We start from the raw sequence: 23,748 nt of genomic DNA on the forward strand, positions 1-23,748 counted from the left end.
AATCACAAAAGCGTCACAGTAGTTAACTCTATATAATCTAAAAACCGTGTGTGTGTGTTTCTGTATATGTCTTCCCTGCAGGCACCAGGGTTTGGCTTTGGGATAGCCATATCAGGAGGTCGGGATAACCCTCATTTTCAGAGTGGCGAGACCTCCATCGTCATCTCAGATGTGCTGAAAGGCGGCCCGGCAGAAGGCCTGCTGCAGTAAGATTTTGTTCTTGGATGCTGGATCAAATCTCTAATTTTAGCTTTTAGTTACTCTCCATAAATAATTGGTACATTTGAAACGCTCCAGAAAGACTCCAGTGTGTCTGTTCCTCCTTTTTCTCATTTTTTCGCCTGCAGGGAAAATGACAGAGTGGTTATGGTCAATGCCGTCTCCATGGACAATGTGGAACATGCGTACGCTGTCCAGCAGCTTCGCAAAAGTGGGAAAATTGCCAAAATTGTGAGTGTGTGTTAGCGAGCGTTGTGTTTGATATCTAACGAATAGAAAAGCAAAACTTCAGGGGAGTTAACGATTGATTTTATCTGAAGCGACTGAATCTGATTTCATTTAGACAATCAGACGAAAAAGAAAGGTGCACGTTCCCATGGGCCGGCTGGGGGAGAGGGAAACCATGTCCGAACACGACGAAGAGGAGGACAGCTACGACGAAGAGATATACGAGACGCGGAGCGGGCGCAGCGGTGCTTACAGCGGCGTGGGCGGGGCCATGGGCAGGCGCAGCGGTCGGAGCAGCGGGCGGCGGGACCGGGACCGCGAGCGCAGCGGCTCACGAGAGAGGAGCCTGTCGCCGCGTTCGGACCGCCGCTCGCACAACCTTCCCCCTCGCCCCGCCAAGGTCACACTCGTCAAATCCCGCAAAAATGAAGGTGAGGCTCGCAAAGTCGGGGATAGAAACGAATAACGGGACGTTGTCGTTTTATTCTTTCAACCGTTCCCCTGTTTTGGTAGCTGAATAAATCTTCCAAATCGGCTCTGGTCAACTGCCAGAGTAAATAAAAGTTGCCAGCCTCAGCAAAATCCGAGCAAACTCAAGTAAATAAGTAAAAGAGCAATTAATCTTCTTTAATCAGTCTGTTAATCCCAGCGGGAGCAGCAGCTGTCGGCGTAGAGAGGTCGGTGGGGCTGCTGTCACGTGAACTCTCTGTGCTAACATCGTCTTTGTTGCTGTCGTTCACTCTGTAAGCAGAATATGGCCTGCGCCTGGCCAGCCACATCTTTGTCAAGGACATCTCCCCCGAGAGCCTGGCGGCCAGGGATGGCAACATCCAGGAGGGGGACGTTGTACTGAAGGCAAGCAGAAACTTTATATTACAACTTTATATTGTTTTTAATTAAAACAAATCAAGTTGTTTTTTATCTGAAACTTAATGTAAACCCTTTCAATTGTCTTAATTTAGGTCTGTTTGCCCTTTAGAGACCATTTATATTGAGTACTTTTATCATTTATTGTATGTAAATTTCACATATGAGCTCCACATGACGTAAAAAACTGCTAGCAGATGATCTCTAGCATTGGTTTTAGCTGTCAAGTTGTCAACATAACGCTCTAAATCTTAAATGCACGCATGATATATAAAAGAAAAAGGGATGCAATGCTAAGTTGTCAGTCAGTTGCTATAGAAATGAGCGTAACATGGCCGACACAGAGAGCGAGAACAAAGACGAATACGAGTGGTTTTGAGTTGTTCTTTAAAGGTTTTTCTTTATTTTTCCATTTGCTGTGGCACACTGCAATAAATTAATAATACCTCCAGTTTTTATTTTGTCAATGGTGTCATTCTACCGCAGCAGTAAAAGAATCGTCTTTTTGCTCTCCAGCGTTGTGCGCATGTGCAAAACTTCAGGATACAACCAATAACATACATGTCTACACAAATAATATTACATTAAATCCTTTGATCAGTTTTCAACAAAGTTACATTAGCAGGTTGTCAAACATCTCTTAAAAAGTCTTACATTCATGTATGTAAAATTAAGGCCTTAAAATTTCTTACTTTTTCTATTTTAATTTAATTTGACCATAAATAATTAATAATTATGGTTTTAAAATTTGTCGTGTCAGGAATATTTGTTCTTGAATGGGAAGGGAATTTTTTTCTGTCTGGCAGAAGTTTGAGTCACATGCAGACGTCTTTGCTGTCTGACTCGAGGTGATTGATGCTATCGCTAACTAGCTGCTAGCATAGCCTACTGGCTAGCTAGCTTTTCTGCCTCTATCATGGGTAAGTACTAATTTATCACCAGTTTGGAAAATGCTGGTTTTCACTCACTGTGTCTTGCCAACCTATATGAGGCTGTGTGGGAAAAAAACTTATACTTGGAAAAGAAAACCTAATAACATCTTAAAAAAAGATGTATATAAAACACATCAAACCCCATGAATTGATGGGGGTGTACTTTCTTTTCGCCATGACTTTCTTAATGAAATCTCTTTCTTTGGATTGTCTCAGATTAACGGCACAGTGACAGAGAACCTCTCCTTGATAGACGCTAAGAAACTGATTGAAAGGTCAAAGGGCAAACTAAAAATGGTTGTTCAGAGAGACGAGAGGGCGACCCTTCTCAACATCCCCGACCTGGATGACAGCATTCCTTCAGCTAACGCCTCCGACAGAGATGGTGAGTGAGGGATTAAGTGTTGTTTTCATGTGAAATGATGGCAGATTAGGTCGTACCTGCTGGCTTCACTCTGCGCCCGGTGACCTCCTGACCTCTGTCTGACCAGACATTTCAGATATCCATTCTCTGGCATCCGACCATTCCAATCGATCGCATGACAGACATCGCAGCAGCCGCTCCCGCTCACCGGACCGGCGGTCCGAACCCTCAGACCACTCCAGACATTCGCCTCAACAAATCAGCAATGGCAGGTAAAAATTTATTCTACCAGATTTTACTGCTGAGGGCATTTTCATGCGTCTAATATCTGCTATAATACAATACTAATAGGTGTTCCTATAAATTTTACTTGGATTTAATATTTAAGTAAAAGGAAAAAAAAAATCTATTAAGGTCTTTTGATATTTTTGTTGATTTTCTGACATCAGGTTTTCAGCGTTTTTCTGCAAAAACACAAAGTCTTACCAAATACCTTCTATTTTCTAGTGTAAATTTATTAGTACTCTTGAAATTTGACAAAACTAACTTATAAGTAACTTTTCAGGATGATATAGCAGCTTGTTTTAAGTTCCTTAATATTGTTAGAAATTATTGTTTTAATTCCTTAATATTGCTTAAAAAATTACTAGTTCCACTGTTAGATTATAACGAGACATTTTTCTCATGTTGTAAGTGAAATAATCTAACAGTGAAACTAGTAATTTTATTAATCAAGGTAAAGGAATTATTGTACTAACTTATGGTACAATAGAGTATGAAAACAATGCTAAGAAAAATTTAAAAATAATAATAATACGAAAAGAGACTTGTACGAGAATAAATAATCACTTAAAGCTCCCATGTCTTGCAGAAATTTAACATGTAAGTTAGTTTGGTACAACAGAGTACTAAAGCAATGCTAAGAAAATTTTAAAAATAAAGTAAAAATATGAGAATAAAGTCACGATATTATGAAAATAAAGTTGTAGGAGAATAAATAATGACTTTAAGCTCCTGTATCTTGCCCAACTGTTACCTGTAAGTTAGTATTTCTTTTCAATCAATCAATCAATCAAATTTTATTTGTATAGCACATTTCAGCAGCAAGGCATTTCAAAGTGCTTTACATAATTAAAATAAAAACAGAAATAATCAGTGAGAAAGAGAGAGATTTAAAAAAATAATAAATAAAAAAACAAATTAAAAAAATAAATAAAAACAAAACAAAAAAAAACATTACATCATTAAAACGTCAAAAAGAAAGAAGAAATTAAAAACATTAAAGACATGAAAACATGGAAGACATCAAAACCCGCACTCTAACCCTAATTTAGCCATAAGCAACTCTAAACAGGTGGGTTTTAAGTTGAGATTTAAAGGCACCCAGTGTTTCAGCTGTTTTGCAGTTTTCTGGAAGTTTGTTCCAAATCTGTGGTGCATAGAAACTGAATGCTGCTTCTCCTCGTCTGGTTCTGGTTCTGGGGATGCAGAGCAGAACCAGAACCAGAAGATCTGAGGGGTCTAGATGGTTGGTACAGTAATAACAGATCTTTAAGGTATTGTGGTGCTAAACCGTTCAGTGATTTATAAACTAACATCAGTATTTTAAAGTCTATTCTCTGAGCTACAGGGAGCCAGTGTAGGGACTTTAAAACTGGTGTTATGTGCTCTATCTTCCTGGTTTTAGTGAGAACCCGACCAGCAGCATTCTGGATCAGCTGCAGCTGTTTGATTGATTTATTAGTCAGACCTGTGAAGACACTGTTGCAGTAATCAATGCGGCTAAAGATAAACGCATGGATGAGCTTCTCTAGATCGTGCTGAGACATTTAAACTATGTTAAGATATTTGCACTGGAAACTAGTCCAAATATACCTGGTAAGATTTTGTGTTTTGCGGTGAATTTTCAGTAAAAATTGGCATCTAAATATAAAAAAAAAACACTTGAAATGTTTTAAAACTAGCAGTGAGGACCAAAAAAGCCTTGTTAAAGACACACTGGAGGACAAAATTCCCTCTGACACCTTAGATAAGCTGCTCTAAAAATAGAGCACTAAAAGAGTGGACAGGCAGAGCAACGACCTTCATGAATAAGATGATGCTGCCTCCTACTCTGGCTGTTCTTCTTTCACCTGTTCTCCGCTCGCACGTTTCCGCTCACAAGAGAAATTCACAGCCTGCAGAGTTTTGCACTCCACAATTCATTATTCAGCGTCTTCCCCCTTTCCCAGAGATTAATGGTTTAAAAAGAAATTATTTTTATCATCCGCAGTCACAGAAGTCGCGATGATGAACGGATGTCGAAGTCTGCCTCAACGCCAGCGAAGCTAGTGGAGGACATTCCTCTTCCTAAACCGAAGGATTCGTCCACCGCAAGAGAGGAGAAGCAGCTCCCTCCCCTCCCAGGTCAGAGCTGGGCCTGTCGCAATAATCAATTAATTAATCGCATGATAAATTCAAACAAACGCAATCATTTCCATTTGCATGACTTGTCGTTTTTTCTTTTTTCTCTTTGTTTTCTACCAAAACCTGGATGATAAAAGTCTCAGTTTGGTGTTTTGGCGTCAATTGGTGCTTCGTTTAAACGACAGTTTTGTTTAGAGAGGAGATGTTGTTTTGTTTATTTATTTTGGTTATTTTAAATGTCTTTCAGTCTGACAATGTGTTCTTGCATTATTACTATGCCATTATTACCATTATGTTACCTCAAAACAACAGTATTATCATTTATCGCGATAACTTCTGGGACAATTTATCGCCCAGCAGAATTTGCTTAATAGTAGCCCAGAAAAACCAAATGATGTGTGAAAATGATAAAATGCAAGTCGGTCCGATTTTTCTCCCACATCCATTTTGCCTCAGTGTATTTTATCTCTGGATTATTTTTCGCCCTTTTCTTAAAAAGCCCAGCCACCATAAAAAGTTAGATCCAGACGCCTGCCGAGTCTGGCTGAGTCTGCCTGGAGCCAGGTGAAAATAAGCCATATGAGTTGATCGAGTCTGACGTTGCTCTGCAGCCTGCGGCGCTCTGCTGTCTTTCGCTTTGACCTCCCAGCTAAGGACGCTGTGTGCTTTGTGTGTTTGTGTATGACTGGTACTTTGAACAGTTGGGCCTCTGTTTTTATTTTTTATTCCATCAGTGTATTTATTCCCAGCAGTACATATGCATTTTATTTATTTGGTGCTGTCAGTGTCGTGTGGAGTAGTACAGTGAATTTGTGGTTTACTTTTGTTGATATCCAGAGCCAAAGCCTGTGTATGCTCAGCCTGGACAGCCAGATGTAGACCTGCCTGTCAGTCCCTCTGACGCTCCTGTGCCAAGCGCTGCCCATGATGACAGCATTCTACGGTAAGATGAAAAATAAATGACATTAAAATATTCAGACTTCTTGGACTAAACCATTAAAAATTAACAACAGGGGGTGGGTTTACATCCACGCAGCATGAGTTATTTTTACTCTGGGACTCCCTGGTTTTAGGTTGTAATGATTTAATTTATTATGGTAAATTAAATAAATACTGAACTGTAAGGTAATTTTATTTATGTAGCACCTTTTCAGCAACAAGGCAGTTCAAAGTGCTTGTAGAAATGGCTCAAGTAAAAAGTACTATTCCAGAGCTTGCATGGCTTTGCATATAACACTCTTTTTTTTCTGTCTGTATTCGTTTTTTGTTTGTATAAACAGAAATGAAGCACATAAAAAAACTAGAACTGCAAGCAGCTGTGACGGGTTCCTCGCCCGACCCAGCAGGTTCCCCCTGCGCATGTCTTTAGAGGTTCCTTCAATATTTCCACATAATGTTCTTTCCTCATGATGCCATCTATTTTATGAAGTGCAGCCCCACAGCATGATGCTGCCACCACCTTTCTTCACAGTTAGAATGATACAACATCCCTGTTTTTCCTCCCAGTGTAACATTAGTCATCATGGCCAAACAGTTCCACTTTTTAGTTTCATCAAACCACAGAAGAAGTCACCAAAACTGAAGACCTTTATTCCTGTATGCATTTGCAAACTGCAGTCCAGCTTTCTTTAAGCTTGATTTGGAGTAATGGCTTCTTCCATGCTAAGCGGCGTTTCACTCCTTGTCGGTACACAATGCTTTCCACTGTCTCCCCCGGTTTCAGCCAGCATCTTCTTCTGGGGTTAATCTTCACGTTTTGGACCAGAACCCGACCAGAACAATGGGTGTAGAGGCCCTTCATGTCTGTATTTGCATATAATTACTTGAACAGATGAACTTTGCACCTTCAAACTTCTAGAAATTGTTCCAAATAATGAACCAGACTGGTTCCTGTTCCTCTTCCTACCTAAACTAAAACTATTCTGATAAGTCAATTATCCAATAAGAAGAGTTTAGTTATGGGACATTTAAATGAACATTAGTGGGTTGCATCATGTATGAATTTTAGCCTGTATGTGTAATTTTGATAGAAATCATTAAATCCTTAATAGTTGAACTGAATCATTAGGAGCTGTAAATTAGTTTTAATATAGTCCCTGGATATTTTGTTTTTCTGGTAGCTGTAATGTAAAGATGTGCATTTATCAGCGTTTGTGAGTGTTTTTACCTCTTGGTTGTTAACAGTAACAGCGACCGTTCCTGCTTCTTATAACATGATTTAAGAATCTCTTGAGGCTCCTGTCTGTCACCTTAGAGTCATTATTTTAGCATTTATGCAGCAGTGGAAATCAGTTTCAACTGCTGCGTTTCTCCTCAGGCCGAGCATGAAGCTGGTGAAGTTCAAGAAGGGGGAGAGCGTGGGTCTGCGTCTGGCTGGGGGGAACGACGTGGGCATCTTCGTGGCCGGAGTGCTGGAGGACAGCCCCGCTGCTAAGGAAGGCCTGGAGGAGGGCGACCAAATTCTCAGGGTGAAGTCTCTCATTTCTAACCCCATTGTGAATTAAAACAAACTGAAACACTTTAACTGGAACTTGTAAATTGGTTAAGTTCATGTTGGTTTGGGGGGAAACGAAATGGTTGTGCCTTAGTGCAAAGGTGCCAAAACTTTCTGGCCACAAACGTCAAGTGGAAAGAAACGGTGGGAGGCCACAACCTTTTTAGTGTTTTCCTGTTTAAGTATAATTGCCAAACCTACTTTTTTATTTTTGCCTGCTCAGATATTAACTAAACTCACAATATTTTAATGAAATAAGTAAGATTTCTGTAAATTATTGTAGATTTAAAACAAAAGGTTTTGCCAGATTTAAAAACACTGACGAACCGTTTCCTACTTATTTATTATGCTTTATCACTCACTCTGTATTTTAGTGAAAATCACAGGATGTCTGTTGTCCCTTTCACTATTAAAATAAATTACATTTCAAGCAAAAAACCTGGATGAATACTCGGTGTTAAACTGCCTGTAACCTTTTTGAAAATTTCCCCCTGGCTTTGTTTTTAAATGTGTTGTTGCATCAACTTCCTGGCAAACCAAATTTAAGCCAATTTTAAATCGTGATCGAGGGACGCACAAAATTGTTTCGAGGGCCTCAAATGGCCCCCTTGCTGCACTTTGGACCCCCCTGCCTTAGTGGTTGGTTTTTTGTGTAAACAGCCGTGTTTTTTTAAGGAAAACGTCCTGAAACGTTGCCTGTTCTAATTTACACTCTGGCTGTTCAGAAATTCCTCCATCATCAAGCTAGTCTCCTAGCAGGCGCCGCGTTGGGAACAAACACAAAAACAGATTTGTCTTGCTGTGTCCGCCCCATTACCACCGCACTCGTACATCTTACTGTTTGCACCTTTTCTTCTTCTCCCCAACTGTGTCCAGCAACGCCTAAACTTATTGGACTACAATAAAACTACTTGTAGTTATTCAGGTGATTCTGAGTAACGTGAGAAATACATGCACCTTCTTTCTGATTTAAGACATTCTTTTCTCCACTAACTGAACCTATAAATTTGGAATTAATTGTTGATTGATGGTTTATTAGATTAAAACTAGTTCCAATCAATTAACTATAAGAAGGGACAGAGCAGACTGGGCTTATAGAGGAAGCAAAGGTCCTTCAAGGTTTGCAGCAAGTCTGTTGTTGAGAGCATCATCTGTTGGGGCAGCAGCATCAGAACCAGGGCCCTAAAAAGGCTCAACAGCCTGAGAAAGAAGGCTGGTTCTGTTCTGGTTCTGTTCTGGGACTGAATGAGCTGGTTATGCAAAGAAGGATTCTTCATAAAATCAAGAAAGTTATGGACAACCTTGACCATCCTCTTTTAGGCTCACTTGAGAAAACAGTTATCTTCAGTCAGAGGCGTCTTCAGATTCGCTGTAACACAGACTGCTACAGCAGGTCTTTCCTACCAATAGCCATCACCACCTGCAATAACTATTTGAAGAATCTGAATTAATAACAGTTACAACAACATTTAATTTCTCTTTGGGATTAATAAAGTATTTTTGAATATGAAGACATAATGTCAGTGTTGTAATTTGGCCTCCATCCAGAAGAGGGCGCTGCTGGTCATCCTTAAGCAGATCCAGTTGATACAGAAACAAAGATGGCGAGGCCTTACCAGAACAGGAAAGAGAAACGGTGCAAACAGAGTCCAGTGTTGGATTCAAAATGCACTTTATCCACTTCTGTTTGGAAATATAAACGCTCAACACACTTTATAAAACATTTGCCCTTTATGTCATAGAAACACAGTCAGCCCTCTTGATAGAAGAGAAAACTCTGTTTTTAAGAAAATGGCCGCTTATGAAGTTTGATAGGATCGATAACTTGCATCCCTACTAAAAATAAAACTTATGGGACCATGTTTTCTTAACTTCCAGGTAAATAATGTTGATTTTGCAAACATAATCCGAGAGGAGGCGGTGCTATTCCTTCTGGATCTTCCTAAGGGAGAAGAGGTCACAATCCTGGCTCAGAAGAAAAAAGACGGTAAGCGGAGAAGAAAAATCAAAACAAATTAGAAATTATCTTGATCTGATTGGTGTGGTGTGAAAGACTCGCTGCTCTGCATTTCACAGTTTATCGGCGGATTGTGGAGTCGGATGTCGGGGATTCTTTCTACATTCGGACGCATTTTGAGTACGAGAAGGAATCTCCGTATGGGTTAAGCTTTAACAAGGGCGAGGTTTTCCGAGTGGTGGACACGCTCTACAACGGAAAGCTGGGCTCTTGGTTAGCTATTCGCATTGGCAAGAACCATCAGGAGGTGGAGAGGGGCATCATCCCCAATAAGAACAGGTGAAAGCACTGCACCGCCTGGTGCTTGGGTTGTTCCTGGAACCTGTTTTACATCTTTGTCTTTCTGCCAACAGAGCGGAGCAGCTCTCCAGCGTTCAGTACACGCTTCCCAAAACAGCCGGAGGCGACCGGGCCGATTTCTGGAGGTTCAGAGGTCTCCGCAGCTCAAAGAGGAACCTGAGGAAAAGCAGGGAGGACCTTTCCTCCCAGCCGGTCCAAACAAAGTTCCCTGCTTACGAGAGAGTCGTACTGAGAGAAGGTGAGATGTAGGGGCTGAAACAATTAATCGTGATTAATCGATTGTTGAAAGAACCGTGAGTGAGATATCTGAGGTTTATTAGTCTGTTTGGAAGAGTTTAATTGTCCGTCCATCTTTTTGTTCATCTGTCTTTGTCTACTGATACGCTCTTTCATCCATCTATTTTCAGTTTTTCTATTTGAACTTTAAAAATGGGCTAAAAAGTTCTGAAAAGTCGTAAATAGCATGAAAAAGTACAGACGTTTAAAATAAAATAAGTTCGTAGAAACCTCATCTCAGGTTTATTTTAAGGATCTGACTTTTTGTTGTTGTTTGGGCTTTTTGTGCAGCTGGTTTCCTCAGACCGGTGGTGATTTTTGGACCTATTGCTGACGTGGCTCGAGAAAAGCTGTCCAGAGAGGAGCCGGATCTCTTTGAACTTGCAAGTATGTTTAACATTATCATCCAACATCTTATTGTGATGTTTATCATCATGTTTTCAGTGTTTTTTCATGGATTTCTTCACATTTTCCCTTTCAGAGAGCGAACCCAGAGATGCAGGAACAGACCAACGCAGTTCGGGAATCATTCGTCTTCACACCATTAAGCAGATCATAGACAGAGTGAGTGTGATTGTTTTAAAACTTTGCCATCGAACATCCTGCCGTACTAAACCAGTTTTTATTTCAACTCCATAAAGGACAAACATGCTGTGCTGGACATCACCCCAAATGCTGTGGACAGGCTAAATTACGCCCAGTGGTACCCAATCGTAGTCTTCCTGAATCCCGATAACAAACAGGGTGTGAAGAACATGAGGACGAGACTTTGTCCAGAGTCCAGGAAGAGCGCCAGGAAGCTTTATGAGCGAGCCATTAAACTGAGGAAGAATAATCACCACCTGTTCACCAGTAAGTTGGCGCAGTTTCCTGGAAAACAGTGACTTTAAAACCCTAATTGCCTCTTTGATGCAATACTACTTCTTCTTCTTCCTTGTGAAGTGATTTTTATGCAAACTATTTCCGTCTAGCAACCATCAACTTGAACAACATGAATGACGGCTGGTATGGCGCGCTGAAGGAAACCATCCAGCAGCAGCAGAATCAGCTGGTGTGGGTGTCGGAGGGCAAGGTGAGACAAAGTCCCGCAGTGCTTCTGTCCTTCATGCTGCTGATCGGTGACAGACTTTCTGCTCCACTCAGGCGGACGGCACCACAGAGGACGACTTGGATATCCACGACGACCGTCTGTCCTACCTGTCGGCGCCAGGTAGCGAATACTCCATGTACAGCACAGACAGCCGCCACACTTCTGACTACGAGGACACGGATACGGAGGGCGGAGCGTACACCGACCAGGAGCTAGACGAGACCTTAAACGATGAAGTGGGCCTGCCCACCGAGCCTGCCATCACCCGCTCCTCGGAGCCCGTCAGGGAGGACCCGCCTGTGATACAGGACACCCCCGGCTACCCTGGATACCAGCACCCGGTGCAGCCTGACCCCGCCAGCAGAATAGACCCCGCTGGATTCAAAATGGCCGCTCCGCAGCAGGTAGGGTTGTTGAGCAGTACTGGCTGAATAAATAGTAAACATATCACAACAGGGCAGAGCGTTAGCCTCTTTTTTTTATTTTGTACTCTGTTGTTTTTGGTTTCTTCTGATATTTAGTAGAGATGCACCGATCAGAACCTTGTGGCTGATTTCCGTTCTCGGGGTTTGTGTCTGTGGACAGTTTGAGAAAGATCAATGTGGACCTCTTGCAGCACGATGTCACACGAGCAAGAGCTCTGCTGGAGGGCAAAAAAATGCTTGCTAACGATGACTAGCATTGTTTTTTAGCTGTTAAACTGTCAATATGACGCACATCTTAAATGTATGCACGATGCATAAAAGACAAAAGGTATGCAGTGCTTTGCTACTAATTGACAACCCTACAACAGCTAGATAACAAGGTTCAGAAAAAAATATAGCGAGGGAAAGGGAAGTAGTTCAGTTATGCTAACTTGACTTTGCTAATAGTAACCTGTAGATGTGATGTTTAATTTGGTGTGTTTTGGTTCAGGCGACCTAAACATCAATGCTGACAGATCATCAGTAGTGCAGGTGTTTAAATTAGCTAATCTGCCACTGCAGTGTAAGCTTAGCTAATAGCAGTGGTAGCTAATCTGCCACAGAGTTCACTTATTAATAATCACAAAATAAACATCAAACCTGAAAACATAAAACCGTAACAGACTGAATGTTCTTTGTGTGGGAAATGTTTGAGTGTTTTTTGGTGTTGAAACCTGAAACATGTAGTGGCATTGTTGTCGGTTGCTATGGCAACGCGCCTCTGTGTAGCGCAGCCAACACAGAGAGCGAGGAAAAAGTGGTTTTGAGTTGATCTTTACCGAGTTTTCTGCATTATTTTCCCTTTGCTGTGTATCACTGCTTTAAATTAATAATTCCTGCATCTTCAGGTTTTATTTAGTTAACGGATTTGTTCTACGGCACGTAAAAGAATCGTCTTTTTGCCCTCCAGCGTTGTGCGAAATTTCCGTATATGAACACTAACATGCCGGGGGTTCATACTAAGCTGCATGAATCCCCTGCATGTATTCAGTGTAATCAGTATAATCAGACGGTATACTGGTGCATCTCTAGGATTTTAGTTGTTTTAGCAATAAACATGTTTTAAGCTATGTAATGGGTATATTATCTATTCTAACCACATTTATTTATCTTCTGACTGGTGAGTGTAAGGACCCAGATGGGAGTGTTTGGGTGAGATGTTGTCTGTGTGCCCTTGGCGGCGCTGTGTTATAAATGTCTCTTAACGATACTTCACAGCAAGGTGAGGCTGCTCTGCCCCCGCCGCCTCCGCCGGTGGCAGCCTCCCCAGCTGCTGAGCAGCCTGTACAACTAGAGGAGCCGCCTGCTGCAGCCGCGGCTCCTCAGGCGGACTCTCTTAGCAGTCCCAGCCCTGCCCCTGAGCTAATTCAGCCCCCACCACCACCACCTCCACCACCACATGAACCCCCTGGTCCAGAACCAAAGGTATCCGCTGTTTCACCAGCCACTCGGACCGGGCCCGGCTCCCCAGCCTGCTCTTTTTAACTTGCCTGTCTTTTCACACATGCTTTCCACTCGCTATCTGCATGTCATGTCCACACTGTGTGACTCACTGAGCCCACTGTGAGCCTCTGGTTCCCAGAGGAAATGTGCGACTCGCTTGTCCACATGCACCACAGTGGGCTGGGAGACCAGAAGGACTGGTTACATCTGAGTCTCTGATCAGGGTGAAGACATCCACAACCAGCCCTAACTGTTGCCTCTTACTTCCTTTGCATGGCTCCTGATGTTTTGTTTTTGTTTATTTTTTGGGTTCCTTTCAGCTTTGACTCTCTACTGTAGACAAACAGTAGCAGCACTGACGGTGGCATTGTAGTGGGTAGATGTGTTGTCTGTCGTAGTGCTAGTAGTTTGACATTGCATAAGTTGCAAACTGAATGTTTGTTGCATGATGAAAGCTAACCTGCAGACAGTACTCTGACTTATTAATATCTCAAACTTTGCTGTAAACTCGACACATTTTCCCTGTTGAGCGGATTCTTCCAACATGTCGGCCTCCTTCCTTCACTGTCTGCAGGCTACTCTGCATCATATGTTTGAAATGAGGCCTTTCAGAAATGTATAAATTGTTAAGAGATTCTCAGTAAAACACGCTCAATTGGTAAAATTCAGTCTCATTTTTCCTGAAGGGCATCTTGTCAAACAGGCATTCAGAACCGTTTTTCAAGAAAGAACAAAAAAAGCTTGTAATTTTATCAATTGGTTCAGGATTTATTTATTTCTAACGATTCGGTCAGCATTGTGAATGTTGAGCTTCTTGAGGTTTCAGTTTGTGGTACCTTGCAAAAATACTCACACACCTTCAACTTTTCCACATTTTTTATGTTACAGCCACAAACTTCAAGGCATTTTATTGATGTTTTGTGTTATAGAGAAACATGAAATAGTGCGTTATTATTAAGCTGAAGGAAAACGATACATGGGTTTATGTTTGGGCCTTTTTATTCCTGAGGCTTCGGCTGCCTTGTTTCACCTAAAACATGGGTTTTCATTCACTCTTATATGTTTGTGCCAGATTGTATAATGTAAAACTCCTTTAAAAAACTGTTAAAATTGTTTAATAATTGTTTAATAAATAGGTGTGTGTGCATTTAATAAGTACTTCTTCAACTTAAATAAAATATAGTGTAATTTGTTTTTCAGTCAAAATCGCTGATTTTTGTGGAACTAATTTAGAAATATTTGCAGGAATTTATTTAATACTTGCACTTATCTATGGCGGTAATGGTGACTTTTACTTGCCATCTCGATCATGGTTTAAAGCTTGACATCAATTAAGGCTAAATATGAAACACTGCCACCTGCAGGTGGGAGTTAGCAGTAACTCAATGTTTTTGAACATTTTTGTGGAAAATGTTTAAGTGCATTAGCGCAAAAAAAAAAAAAAATGTTGGAAGTTTGCTGGTTTTTGTGGGAATTTCCGCGATTGCAAAAAATTGGAGGAGCAGATGAATGTAGTTTGGGAATAAATTTATAAAAGCTGCTTTGATTATAGCTATAACTACAACTGTTTTCTTGAAGGTTCTGTTCACATGTTCCTCTAAAGTCGGATTTCACCCCTGGGCCTAAAGTTTGACACATGACACTTTTTAGATTTTTATTCGTGAGCGATTCTGAAAACCATATATTCTTTTCCAGCAGTTGAATTTTAACTACAGATGGGTGCAAAATCTTGTTGATATTCTTGTTTATAATGTCTAAAAAAACTAATTTTGCAATTGCAGTGTTTAAATTAAATACGAAACGCGATAAAATCAAACATGAATAAGTCTGTTCGTGTGACGAGTCAATAAAAAGCATGCCACACCGTGATCCTCCTACCATTTCCCGTCGTAGGAGGATCTTTTCTGCCAGTAGTTGATCACGACTCATGTGATGCAAGTTTTGTGAAATACACAAATTTTAATACGACTGAACAACTTTTTACCAAAAATAGAAAAGTTTTTGGTGTGTTTCCCTTCAAATTTGTGCAATTTTACAGTCAATAGAAACCCATCTGTTTCCACAGTTCAGTATCTTTGTCTTAATAACACATGATTGAAATACTCTTGAGATTGTGGCTGCAACAGAACAAAATCTGAAGAAGTTCAAGATTGTGAATATTTTTGCGTGGGACTTTTATTAGGAATTTCTTCTGGTGTTTTAGGAGAAACAACTTTTCCTTAACTGGGTATCTTCACTAATGATATCTTAGAAATAAATGTAATTATTGCCATTTCTTTACAGATGTACAAGAAAGATCTATACAACATGGAGGACCCGGTGCGGATCAACCACGGTCTGAAGCAGTCTCTGAGCTACAGTCACCAGCCGTCGTTTCAGGACAAACAGCCATACCGCGAATACGACCACCCGCCTTATGGATACGACGGAGGCGGCTACGCAGAACCAAAGCCTCACAACTCTGACTCTCACCTGCACTACGACAACCGTGTGCCTCATTACAGCGAACAGTGGCCCCCATACGACCAGCAGACCTCGTCCTCACAGCCCGCCGGGTACCAGCCGGGCCACCAGCAACCAATGGGCTACAGTCCTCGCTCCCCCTACGAGGACGGGCCGGGGAGGGAGTACAGCCCGCCTCAGCCACGCTACGACGAGGCCCCGGCGGTGGGCTACGACAGCAGAGCGCGGCACAGTAAACCCGCGCCCATTCGGTACGACGAGCCCCCTCCCCCACCTCCTGCTAGCTACGAAGCCCGATCTCCGTATGAGGCAGAAACCCGCAGCTTCCCAATCAACTCCCCTCGCTCGCCAGAGCCTCCAAAGCACTACTACGGTGACTCTGGCCTGAGGCCCGCCTACATGTCTGGGCTTCCAAACCGAGGTTACAAGCCGGGGATACACGAGCCGATCATGAACTCCGAGCCCGCCGCCCTCCCCCCTCCAAAACCAGACGCCCTGCCTTCACCAGGAGAGCCAGCAGTCACTCCGACCTCCAAACCGCTTCCTCCTCCCCCACGGGAAGACCTGGATGAAGATCCGGCCATGAAACCGCAATCAGTGCTCAACAGAGTCAAGATGTTTGAAAATAAACGCTCAGTTTCTATGGACAGAGCTAAAGAGGGAGAGTCTTCAGTGCTCAGGGTACGTTCCTCATAAAGACCGAAACGATTAATCAGATTAATCGCAAATAATGACACTTTAGTGGGTGATTTTTAACTGGTTGAGGCAACAAAATGATCCTAATTTTGCTCAGTTTCTATGGAAAGAGCTAAAGAAAGAGTCTTCAGTGCTCAGGGTACGTTCCTCATAAAGGCCGAAACGATTAATCAGATTAATCGCAAATAATGACACTTTAGTGGGTAATTTTTAACTGGTTGAGGCAACAAAATGATCCTAATTTAGCTCAGTTTCTATGGAAAGAGCTAAAGAAAGAGAGTCTTCAGTGCTCAGTGTACGTTCCTCATAAACGCTGGAACAATTAATCGGATTAATTATGATTAATCGACTACTGAATAATTAGATTACTAAAATCGTTACTTGCAGTCCTACAGACAACACTTTAGTGGGTGATTCTGCACAAGATGTTATCTATAATCCTCTAAAATCATGTTTTAATTCATTAATTTTAGGGCTGAAACAATTAATCGATTGTTGAAATAATCGGCAACTAATTTTGTAAATGAGTAATTGATTGATAGGGAATGCAGACCAAAAAAGGCCATTTGCTGAAAGAACAAATGGCCTTTTTATTTTGTATAGCCAAAACTATACAAAATAAATATACATTTTAATTTAAGATATAAACATCTTTGTCTGTAAAAATGTTTTAACCAAAACTGAAGGGATTTCACCTTGTTCATATTCACTAAAGGCTTGGAAATTAAATTAATATTTAAAAAAGAATGAAAATATTTATTTGCATCTTTTAATGTATTTATAATGTATAAAAAAGACTAAAATGTCTTTATATACTGTAGATTATAAAGACATTTTATTGATGTAGTGCCAATTTTTCATCAGAATAATAAATTACTGAAAATAATCGCTAGTTGCAGCCCTACATGACACTTTAATGGGCCATTTTTAACTGACTAGCAACAAAATTATCCCTAATCTATTTACATTTTTTGAATACAACCTTTAAAAAAACAAGATTTAATTTAGCACTTTTAGAGCTGAAATGATTAATCGTGATTAATCGATTATTGAAATAGTTGTAAAATGAAAAATCTTCAGATTAATTGATTAAAAATCACTAAGATAATTGTTAGTTGCTGCCCTAATTAATTTTATCATTTATATATTTTTGTTTTGTTTTGTTGGTTTCTAAATAATTGTTCTTCTCAAACAAGCAGAGTGTAATAACTAATAAAACTTTAAAAATGTTTAATGAAATTGAGCATGTCTGTTTTATAAAGCGTGTTTTTATATGTATCTAAGTTCGCATGGAGGAAAACTTGCTCATCAGAGGGAGAAATCGCTGAATCAGGATTTGTTTTTTGTTCTCCAGCCTGCAGATGTTCCCAAACCTGTGAACGCTCCCGCCCCGGTCCTGAAAGCCAACTCCCTGAGCAACCTGGAGCAGGAGAAGTCCACCTACAGGTGAGCCGTCTGGTACCTCAGGACAAAAGGAAAAAGGTTTAAGGAGATGTTGCTGCTTGTGCGCCACCTACTGGTCACAAGTTTTACCTATTATGAGACTCCAGAATGTCGCAATGTTTGTTTTTTAATACTTGGAGCCTAAAATTACAGATTTTTCAGCAGGTTTTTCAAAAAGTAAAATTTTTTAAGCTTTTTTTTGCCATCTAACAACAAAAGTTGGACTCCAAGAAAAATAAACATTTTCACATACCTTCTTAAAATGGCATCTAATCCAAATCCAATCACATCCTGATGAGTTGTCAAAGTTAAATAGAAGAATTAAATAACTGTCATTCAAGTTAACATGAATTATATTTTCTGCAGGATTTGTCTTTACTGTCAGCATAAAGAAATCCTGCAGAACATCTCAAAATTGTTTTTGGAAAAAAAAGAAAAAGGCAAATGCTTTTTGGCGTCACACATGCTTTCATCTCGCATGTTTGGAAAAGTTAAATTAGGAATGAGAGAAGGAAATTCACCCAATGTTAAGGTGATTTGTCAGATTTGTGGAAAAGTTGTGATTACTGGTGAAAATGACGCCAGTAAAATTTGATAACTGAGTGAATTTGCATACATTTTTTCAATCACAACGTTGCATCTTCCTGCAGGGACTGATTAGTGGACGGAGATGGGATAGTTTGTGTCTGAGGTTCTCAGAATCTCTGTTATTTATTCATTTACAACTAAATAGGCCTGTTGCAATAAACCAATTAATCACATGATAAATGACAACATTTGCATGATTTTTCTGGCTTTCTACCAAAAGCTGGATGATAAGTTTTCAGTTTTTTGTTTTGGTCTCAACCAGACCTTTTCATAAAGGACAGCTTTGTTTACAGAGACTTCTTTATTACTTTTATTTGTTGTTTTCTTTATTTAAAATGTCTTCCTGTTCCAGTGTTAAATGTTCATTAGAATTTAAAGTTCATTCATTTTTGAGAATGTGTTACTGCATTATTATGCCATTATATTACAGGACAATCGTCTCAAAGCAACAATATTATCGTGTATCGCGATAACTGCTGGGACAATGCATCATCCAGCAGTATTTATCGTTTCCGTCCTTCAGCTGAAGCCTCCTGGTTTACCAAGCGGACTGAAGCGACACTCGGAGTTCACCTGTAGAGCTTTATATTCTTTCTTTTACACATTTTATCCTCTTTTGTCTTCAGGGCTCCGGAGCCACAAAAGCCTCATTCGAAGCCTCTGGATGATGTGGTGCGCTCCAACCACTACGACCTAGATGACGACGAGGAGTACTACAGGAAGCAGCTGTCCTACTTCGACCGGCGCAGCTTCGACAGCAAGGCAATGGGCCAACCCAGTCCGGGTATCAACCGGTTTCACGACCTGTCCAAACCCGCCCAGCTGTCCTACCCTTACAACAGGTCAGACGGCGCGCCCTGCACCAGCAGCGCAGCTGGTTCCCAGAGCTCTGAACTGGGTTCAAATCCAGGAAAAGGCTTGAATTTTAATCCATTTAACTAAGTGCTTGGTTTCTGTACGAAGTCCTTCATGTTCAGTTTGGTGATAAAGTTCAATCTGAGCCTTCAACCTGCCTGGTTTCAACCAGTTCAAACCAGTTCAAACCAGGTTTCAACTGGTTTTACAGTTGAAACCAGAGGTTTTTATCCACCTAATAAAAAGGAAAAAAAATGTTTTCCCTCAGTGTCTGAAGCTAAATCAGACGAAACCTTTCTTATTTCAGGACAGTTACAATTACCAAAATTATTTATTTTTGTTAAATACCAGAAAATGTAAAGAGAAAATTTTTAAGAATATTTTTTGTAACTTTGTTTGTTGTCTATAAGCATTTAATTTGAACATGAAGGTCATTTACCTTTGATTGTTTCAATATTATCAATATTTATTATTCCTAATGTCTCAGTGACTGCTTGATGCTTGATCATCTTATTATTTACACTTTAAACAACTTAACTGAAATTAGCAAATTGTTTTGTTAAACTAGAGTTTTGTTCTCAGACTAGTCAGAAACAAAACATAATTTTGTTTTGTTTGCAAAATGCAGAAAACCACCATCAGATCATATCAGTTGTAGTACTAAATTATACCATATAATAACGAATTGAAAACGTCTTGTTTTGTTCATTTCTATTGATTTTTTTTGTTATCTCCAGTCTATGGAGCTGGAATAGTTTGAAAACTTTCCTTGAATTTTACTGCTGGAAACGCTGATATGAGCCCTGCAGTCGCATTGATTGTTGTTTTATTTACTGTGTTATGTTCTTAAAGAGTTGAGTCTGTGGAGAAGGTGAGCCCAGTGGAGAAACGATACGAACCTTTGGCCCAGATCAGTCCCTCCGCTCAGTACGGACCCCCAGCTCCAGCCATCCCACCCAACACCTTGTCCAAACTCAGCCCTGCTGACGGTAAGTTGTAGAAATAATCCCTAAACAAACCCAAATAATCATTTTATTCTCCTCTCACATCTCCCAGTTCGTGCCTTGCACTTTAAATCGTAATTATTACGCCTCTAAAATATGTTTTTTTTTTACATTTATAAATTGTTCAAATGATTTCCTGCCTGAATACTTCAAACAAGGAAAATCTCAATAAAGACTTTTTGTGTCTGATCCTCATTGAAGTGATTTAAATTTTGACCAAACCCAGTGGAAAACTGACACAACCATTCTTGAAATCTGGATCAAGAATGGTTTAATTTATTATGGTTACCTTTGACCCATAATAAATGAAACGTTGACCAACATATTTTATGAGGTTGGGGAAAAATATTTACTGGTTTTCTCAATCGTTGACTGTTTGTTCTTTGACTTTGTAATTTTGTGTTTTTATGACTTTGAAATGCCTTGTTTCTGAAATGTGCTGCACAAATAAATAAAATAGATTTTAAATTCTAAATGTATATATTCTCTGTATAACTTTAGCTGAATTTCTGCTTTAAACATGTTATTAGTTCAGCAAATTATGCTTTTTGAGGCTGCTTACTCCAGATTCCTAAATTAGTTGACAATTATTTCAATAATAGATCAATCGGATTATTTGTTTTTGTCCTAGTTTTAAACTGAAGGTCAGAGTATGTAAAGATTTTGTCTCTTTTCTTCCTTTCCAGCCAACTCCATCCCTGAGCCACTGAGCTCCCCGAATCCTAAACCCGACCTGGCAGCTCTCAGGCCGACTAGCAGGGATGAATCCACGCCAGGCGGCTACCTGCCACCCAGAGGCCTCCCCGACAAAGTCCCCGTCAACGGCACCGACGCGCCGCTGCCAAAAACCCTGGGCGCTCCGCCTTCGACCAGCTACAACCGCTACGTCCCCAAGCCTTACACCAGCGCGGCCCGGCCCTTCGAGCGCAAGTTCGACAGCCCAAAGTTCAACCACAACCTGCTGCCAAACGACACGCAGGTGAAAACGGACCTCCTCAGCATGCCGGGGGTGGTGAGCAACGCCTCAGTGAAACCTCAGCTGTCGCCGCAGCCCCTCGACCACGACAGCGGCCTGGACACCTTCACGCGCACCATGGACAACAGGCCCAAATACCAGCACAATAACATCAACGCCATTCCCAAGGCCGTCCCTGTAAGGTGAGGCAGCAGAGCGCAGTGACGCACTCACCGCGTCTCCATTTTTCACTTCCGATGCCGATATGAGGATTAGCATCAACCGATACGATTCTGAAAAACGGAGCTGAATTAACTCAAAACATTTCATTTTTAAAACACAGACATAAACTAGAACATTTGCATTTCCTGTGAAAATGCAGTGAATGTTTTTGGTGACAATATAAAAATCTCTCCCAGACAGTATTAGAAATCGGTGCAGTGCATACAAAGCTAAACTTCAAGGTCACACAGTTTATAAGCTAAAACTAGCTAAAGATTGCATATAGGTTAGCACTAGCATGTTGACATAACACGGGCAGAGTGAAAAAATCCATGTAAAAGCTAAAACTAAGTAAAAACCTGAAGCTAGCTAAAATTTAAATCATAGCATCAAGGCCAGCACCAGAATGGTGGCTACAACAAACAAGCTCCATGCAGAACGAAGAAAACTAATGTTAGAGCTCAACTTGTGAGTCTGTTGGATTGCACTTTGTCATTTTCAGTTTTTATGATGTAAAGCACCTTGAACCGTCTTGCTGCTGAAATGTGATACACAAATAAAGCTTGATGGATTGATGTTGTAACTCAGCTGCTTTTCCCTGGAGGTTTGCTCTGCCTCCCTCTCTGACTGATGATCCCTTACGACTTGTCCGCCTCAGCCCCAGCGCCTTGGACGACGATGATGAGGACGAAGGGCACACAGTGGTCGCCACCGCCCGAGGCATCTTCAACAGCAACGGAGGGGTCCTGAGCTCCATCGAGACGGGCGTCAGCATCATCATCCCTCAAGGCGCCATTCCCGAGAGCGTGGAGCAGGAGATTTACTTCAAGGTGTGCCGGGACAACAGCATCCTGCCGCCCCTCGACAAGGAGAAAGGTCAGCGCTCGGATCCTCCCTGCCCCGATTATGTCAGAGAATGACTTACAGCCTCCAAGAAAATCCTTGGAAGACAAAGTGCTCCGGATAGTAATTAGAGGAGCCTTTTTAAATGTCAAGTTTAGTTCTGCTACTTTGCCTAGATTTTATATGGGAAAAAAAACATAAAAGGTTCTTTAGGCCTGAGCTTCTGCTGATATATTAAGGGACCTACTATGTAAAATTGGCATTTTGAACATTTTTGTACCTCCTGCTTCTAAAAACAACCCAAGCATTAAAAAAACAAAAAAAAAAAACACTTTGCATTATTTCAGTAATAAGTTGTGTTTTGGTGTCTAGAAAATGAGCCACTTCAAAAATCTCCTGATCTCCTGAAAAGTTTTGTTATAAGTGAAGTTATCTACCTGTGGAACTAGAACTTTTTAGGAATTATGTTCTTAAAGTAGCTAATTATATCTTGCTGAAAAGTTACATGTAAGTTAGTTTTGTGTTTGTGTACTAAGATATTTGCATTAGAAAGTAGACCAAAAGTACTTGGTATGATTTTGCAGTATTTACAATGGCTGCTGGAAAAGTTTTGTTGTTGACTCACCATCCAGAAACCACCTGCTGGATTCTTGTTGGTTGTGCAGGAGGCTCCACTGCTGCTTTTCAGAGATGCATAGTTGTATAATTTCTTTTTTGTTTGCAGCCATTTTTATGTGTGAGTGTAAACATTGCATTGGGAGGCGTAGCCATCAGCAGCTTATTTGGATTTAAAGTGACAGGAGGCCCTGAAACATCTCAGTCTGATTATCTAAGGATGATTTTGTGCAAAAAATTTAAAAATCATGTTTTAAATTGTCTATAGACCTCTCCTAATCTGTTCAGGGAAGCACAACAGAAGCATCCCGTTAATCGGGACGTTTTTAAGATTGTTGGAAGGAGTAAACCAGCATGAAAATATTTCCCTGTGAAATACCATAAGATGATTGTTTGGATTGCAAAATATTTCTTTTAGCTTTTGACCTGATCCATAGATAATTGAAAACTTCCTTAGTGTCGTGTTCATTTATCAAGCTGTCCAGTCAGTTGACCTTGAGTTTTGCCCCCACACTCTTCGGTATGCTTCGTTAGTTAAAGGCTAATCCGTTTCCACTGCTAAATTTCTCTCTGCTTAGTTGGTGGAATTTAAATTCTGTCGTGTTTCTGTGCAGGAGAAACGCTGCTAAGTCCGCTGGTGATGTGTGGCCCTCACGGACTCAAGTTCCTGAAGCCGGTGGAGCTGCGCTTACCTCACTGTGCGTCTATGACCCCTGATGGTTGGTCTTTTGCTCTAAAATCCTCCGACTCCTCGTCGGGTATGCTGTCCTCTCTCTCTCTGTCCTTTTGGGGTCTGTGGGCTGGCTTTGATCAAACATGGAGATCCAGAAATGATAATCTGGACTCTTTAGCTTTCCTTATGCCCCTTATTTAATTCTTATAAATCTAATCTGTGTAGAAAATGCAGAAAAATTCATCTGTGAATAATAGGACTGGGCGATAAATCGATTTGAACAATTAATAA

The 23,748-nt window shown here is 40.8% G+C and overlaps 1 protein-coding gene across 13 annotated transcripts in view; it reads left to right on the forward strand.

Annotated features, from left to right (window-relative positions):
* tjp1b (tight junction protein 1b) overlaps nucleotides 1-23,748 on the forward strand; it is a 107,183-nt gene that overhangs the window by 79,088 nt on the left and 4,347 nt on the right. For 5 of the 13 annotated variants that reach the window (XM_008411994.2, XM_081608262.1, XM_008412000.3 and 2 more), the window contains 25 exons: nucleotides 82-206; nucleotides 348-450; nucleotides 563-878; nucleotides 1,196-1,302; nucleotides 2,463-2,631; nucleotides 2,738-2,882; nucleotides 4,883-5,016; nucleotides 5,854-5,959; nucleotides 7,334-7,484; nucleotides 9,389-9,497; nucleotides 9,587-9,806; nucleotides 9,881-10,065; nucleotides 10,395-10,490; nucleotides 10,585-10,667; nucleotides 10,745-10,955; nucleotides 11,075-11,175; nucleotides 11,247-11,597; nucleotides 12,876-13,082; nucleotides 15,384-16,244; nucleotides 17,614-17,705; nucleotides 18,917-19,132; nucleotides 19,998-20,134; nucleotides 20,836-21,307; nucleotides 21,985-22,202; nucleotides 23,399-23,542. In XM_008411994.2, the coding sequence (XP_008410216.1) occupies nucleotides 82-206; nucleotides 348-450; nucleotides 563-878; nucleotides 1,196-1,302; nucleotides 2,463-2,631; nucleotides 2,738-2,882; nucleotides 4,883-5,016; nucleotides 5,854-5,959; nucleotides 7,334-7,484; nucleotides 9,389-9,497; nucleotides 9,587-9,806; nucleotides 9,881-10,065; nucleotides 10,395-10,490; nucleotides 10,585-10,667; nucleotides 10,745-10,955; nucleotides 11,075-11,175; nucleotides 11,247-11,597; nucleotides 12,876-13,082; nucleotides 15,384-16,244; nucleotides 17,614-17,705; nucleotides 18,917-19,132; nucleotides 19,998-20,134; nucleotides 20,836-21,307; nucleotides 21,985-22,202; nucleotides 23,399-23,542 (5,059 nt within the window). Of the gene's footprint in view, nucleotides 1-66; nucleotides 207-347; nucleotides 451-562; nucleotides 879-1,195; nucleotides 1,303-2,462; nucleotides 2,632-2,737; nucleotides 2,883-4,882; nucleotides 5,017-5,853; nucleotides 5,960-7,333; nucleotides 7,485-9,388; nucleotides 9,498-9,586; nucleotides 9,807-9,880; nucleotides 10,066-10,394; nucleotides 10,491-10,584; nucleotides 10,668-10,744; nucleotides 10,956-11,074; nucleotides 11,176-11,246; nucleotides 11,598-12,875; nucleotides 13,083-15,383; nucleotides 16,245-17,613; nucleotides 17,706-18,916; nucleotides 19,133-19,997; nucleotides 20,135-20,835; nucleotides 21,308-21,984; nucleotides 22,203-23,398; nucleotides 23,543-23,748 lie in introns of those variants that run through there. The other 8 variants (XM_008411996.2, XM_081608264.1, XM_081608265.1 and 5 more) reach the window with 7 other exon arrangements.

This window comes from Poecilia reticulata, chromosome 6 (assembly GCF_904066995.2).
Source record: "Poecilia reticulata chromosome 6, P_reticulata-male-v2, whole genome shotgun sequence".
Classification (NCBI taxonomy): Eukaryota; Metazoa; Chordata; class Actinopteri; order Cyprinodontiformes; family Poeciliidae; genus Poecilia; species Poecilia reticulata.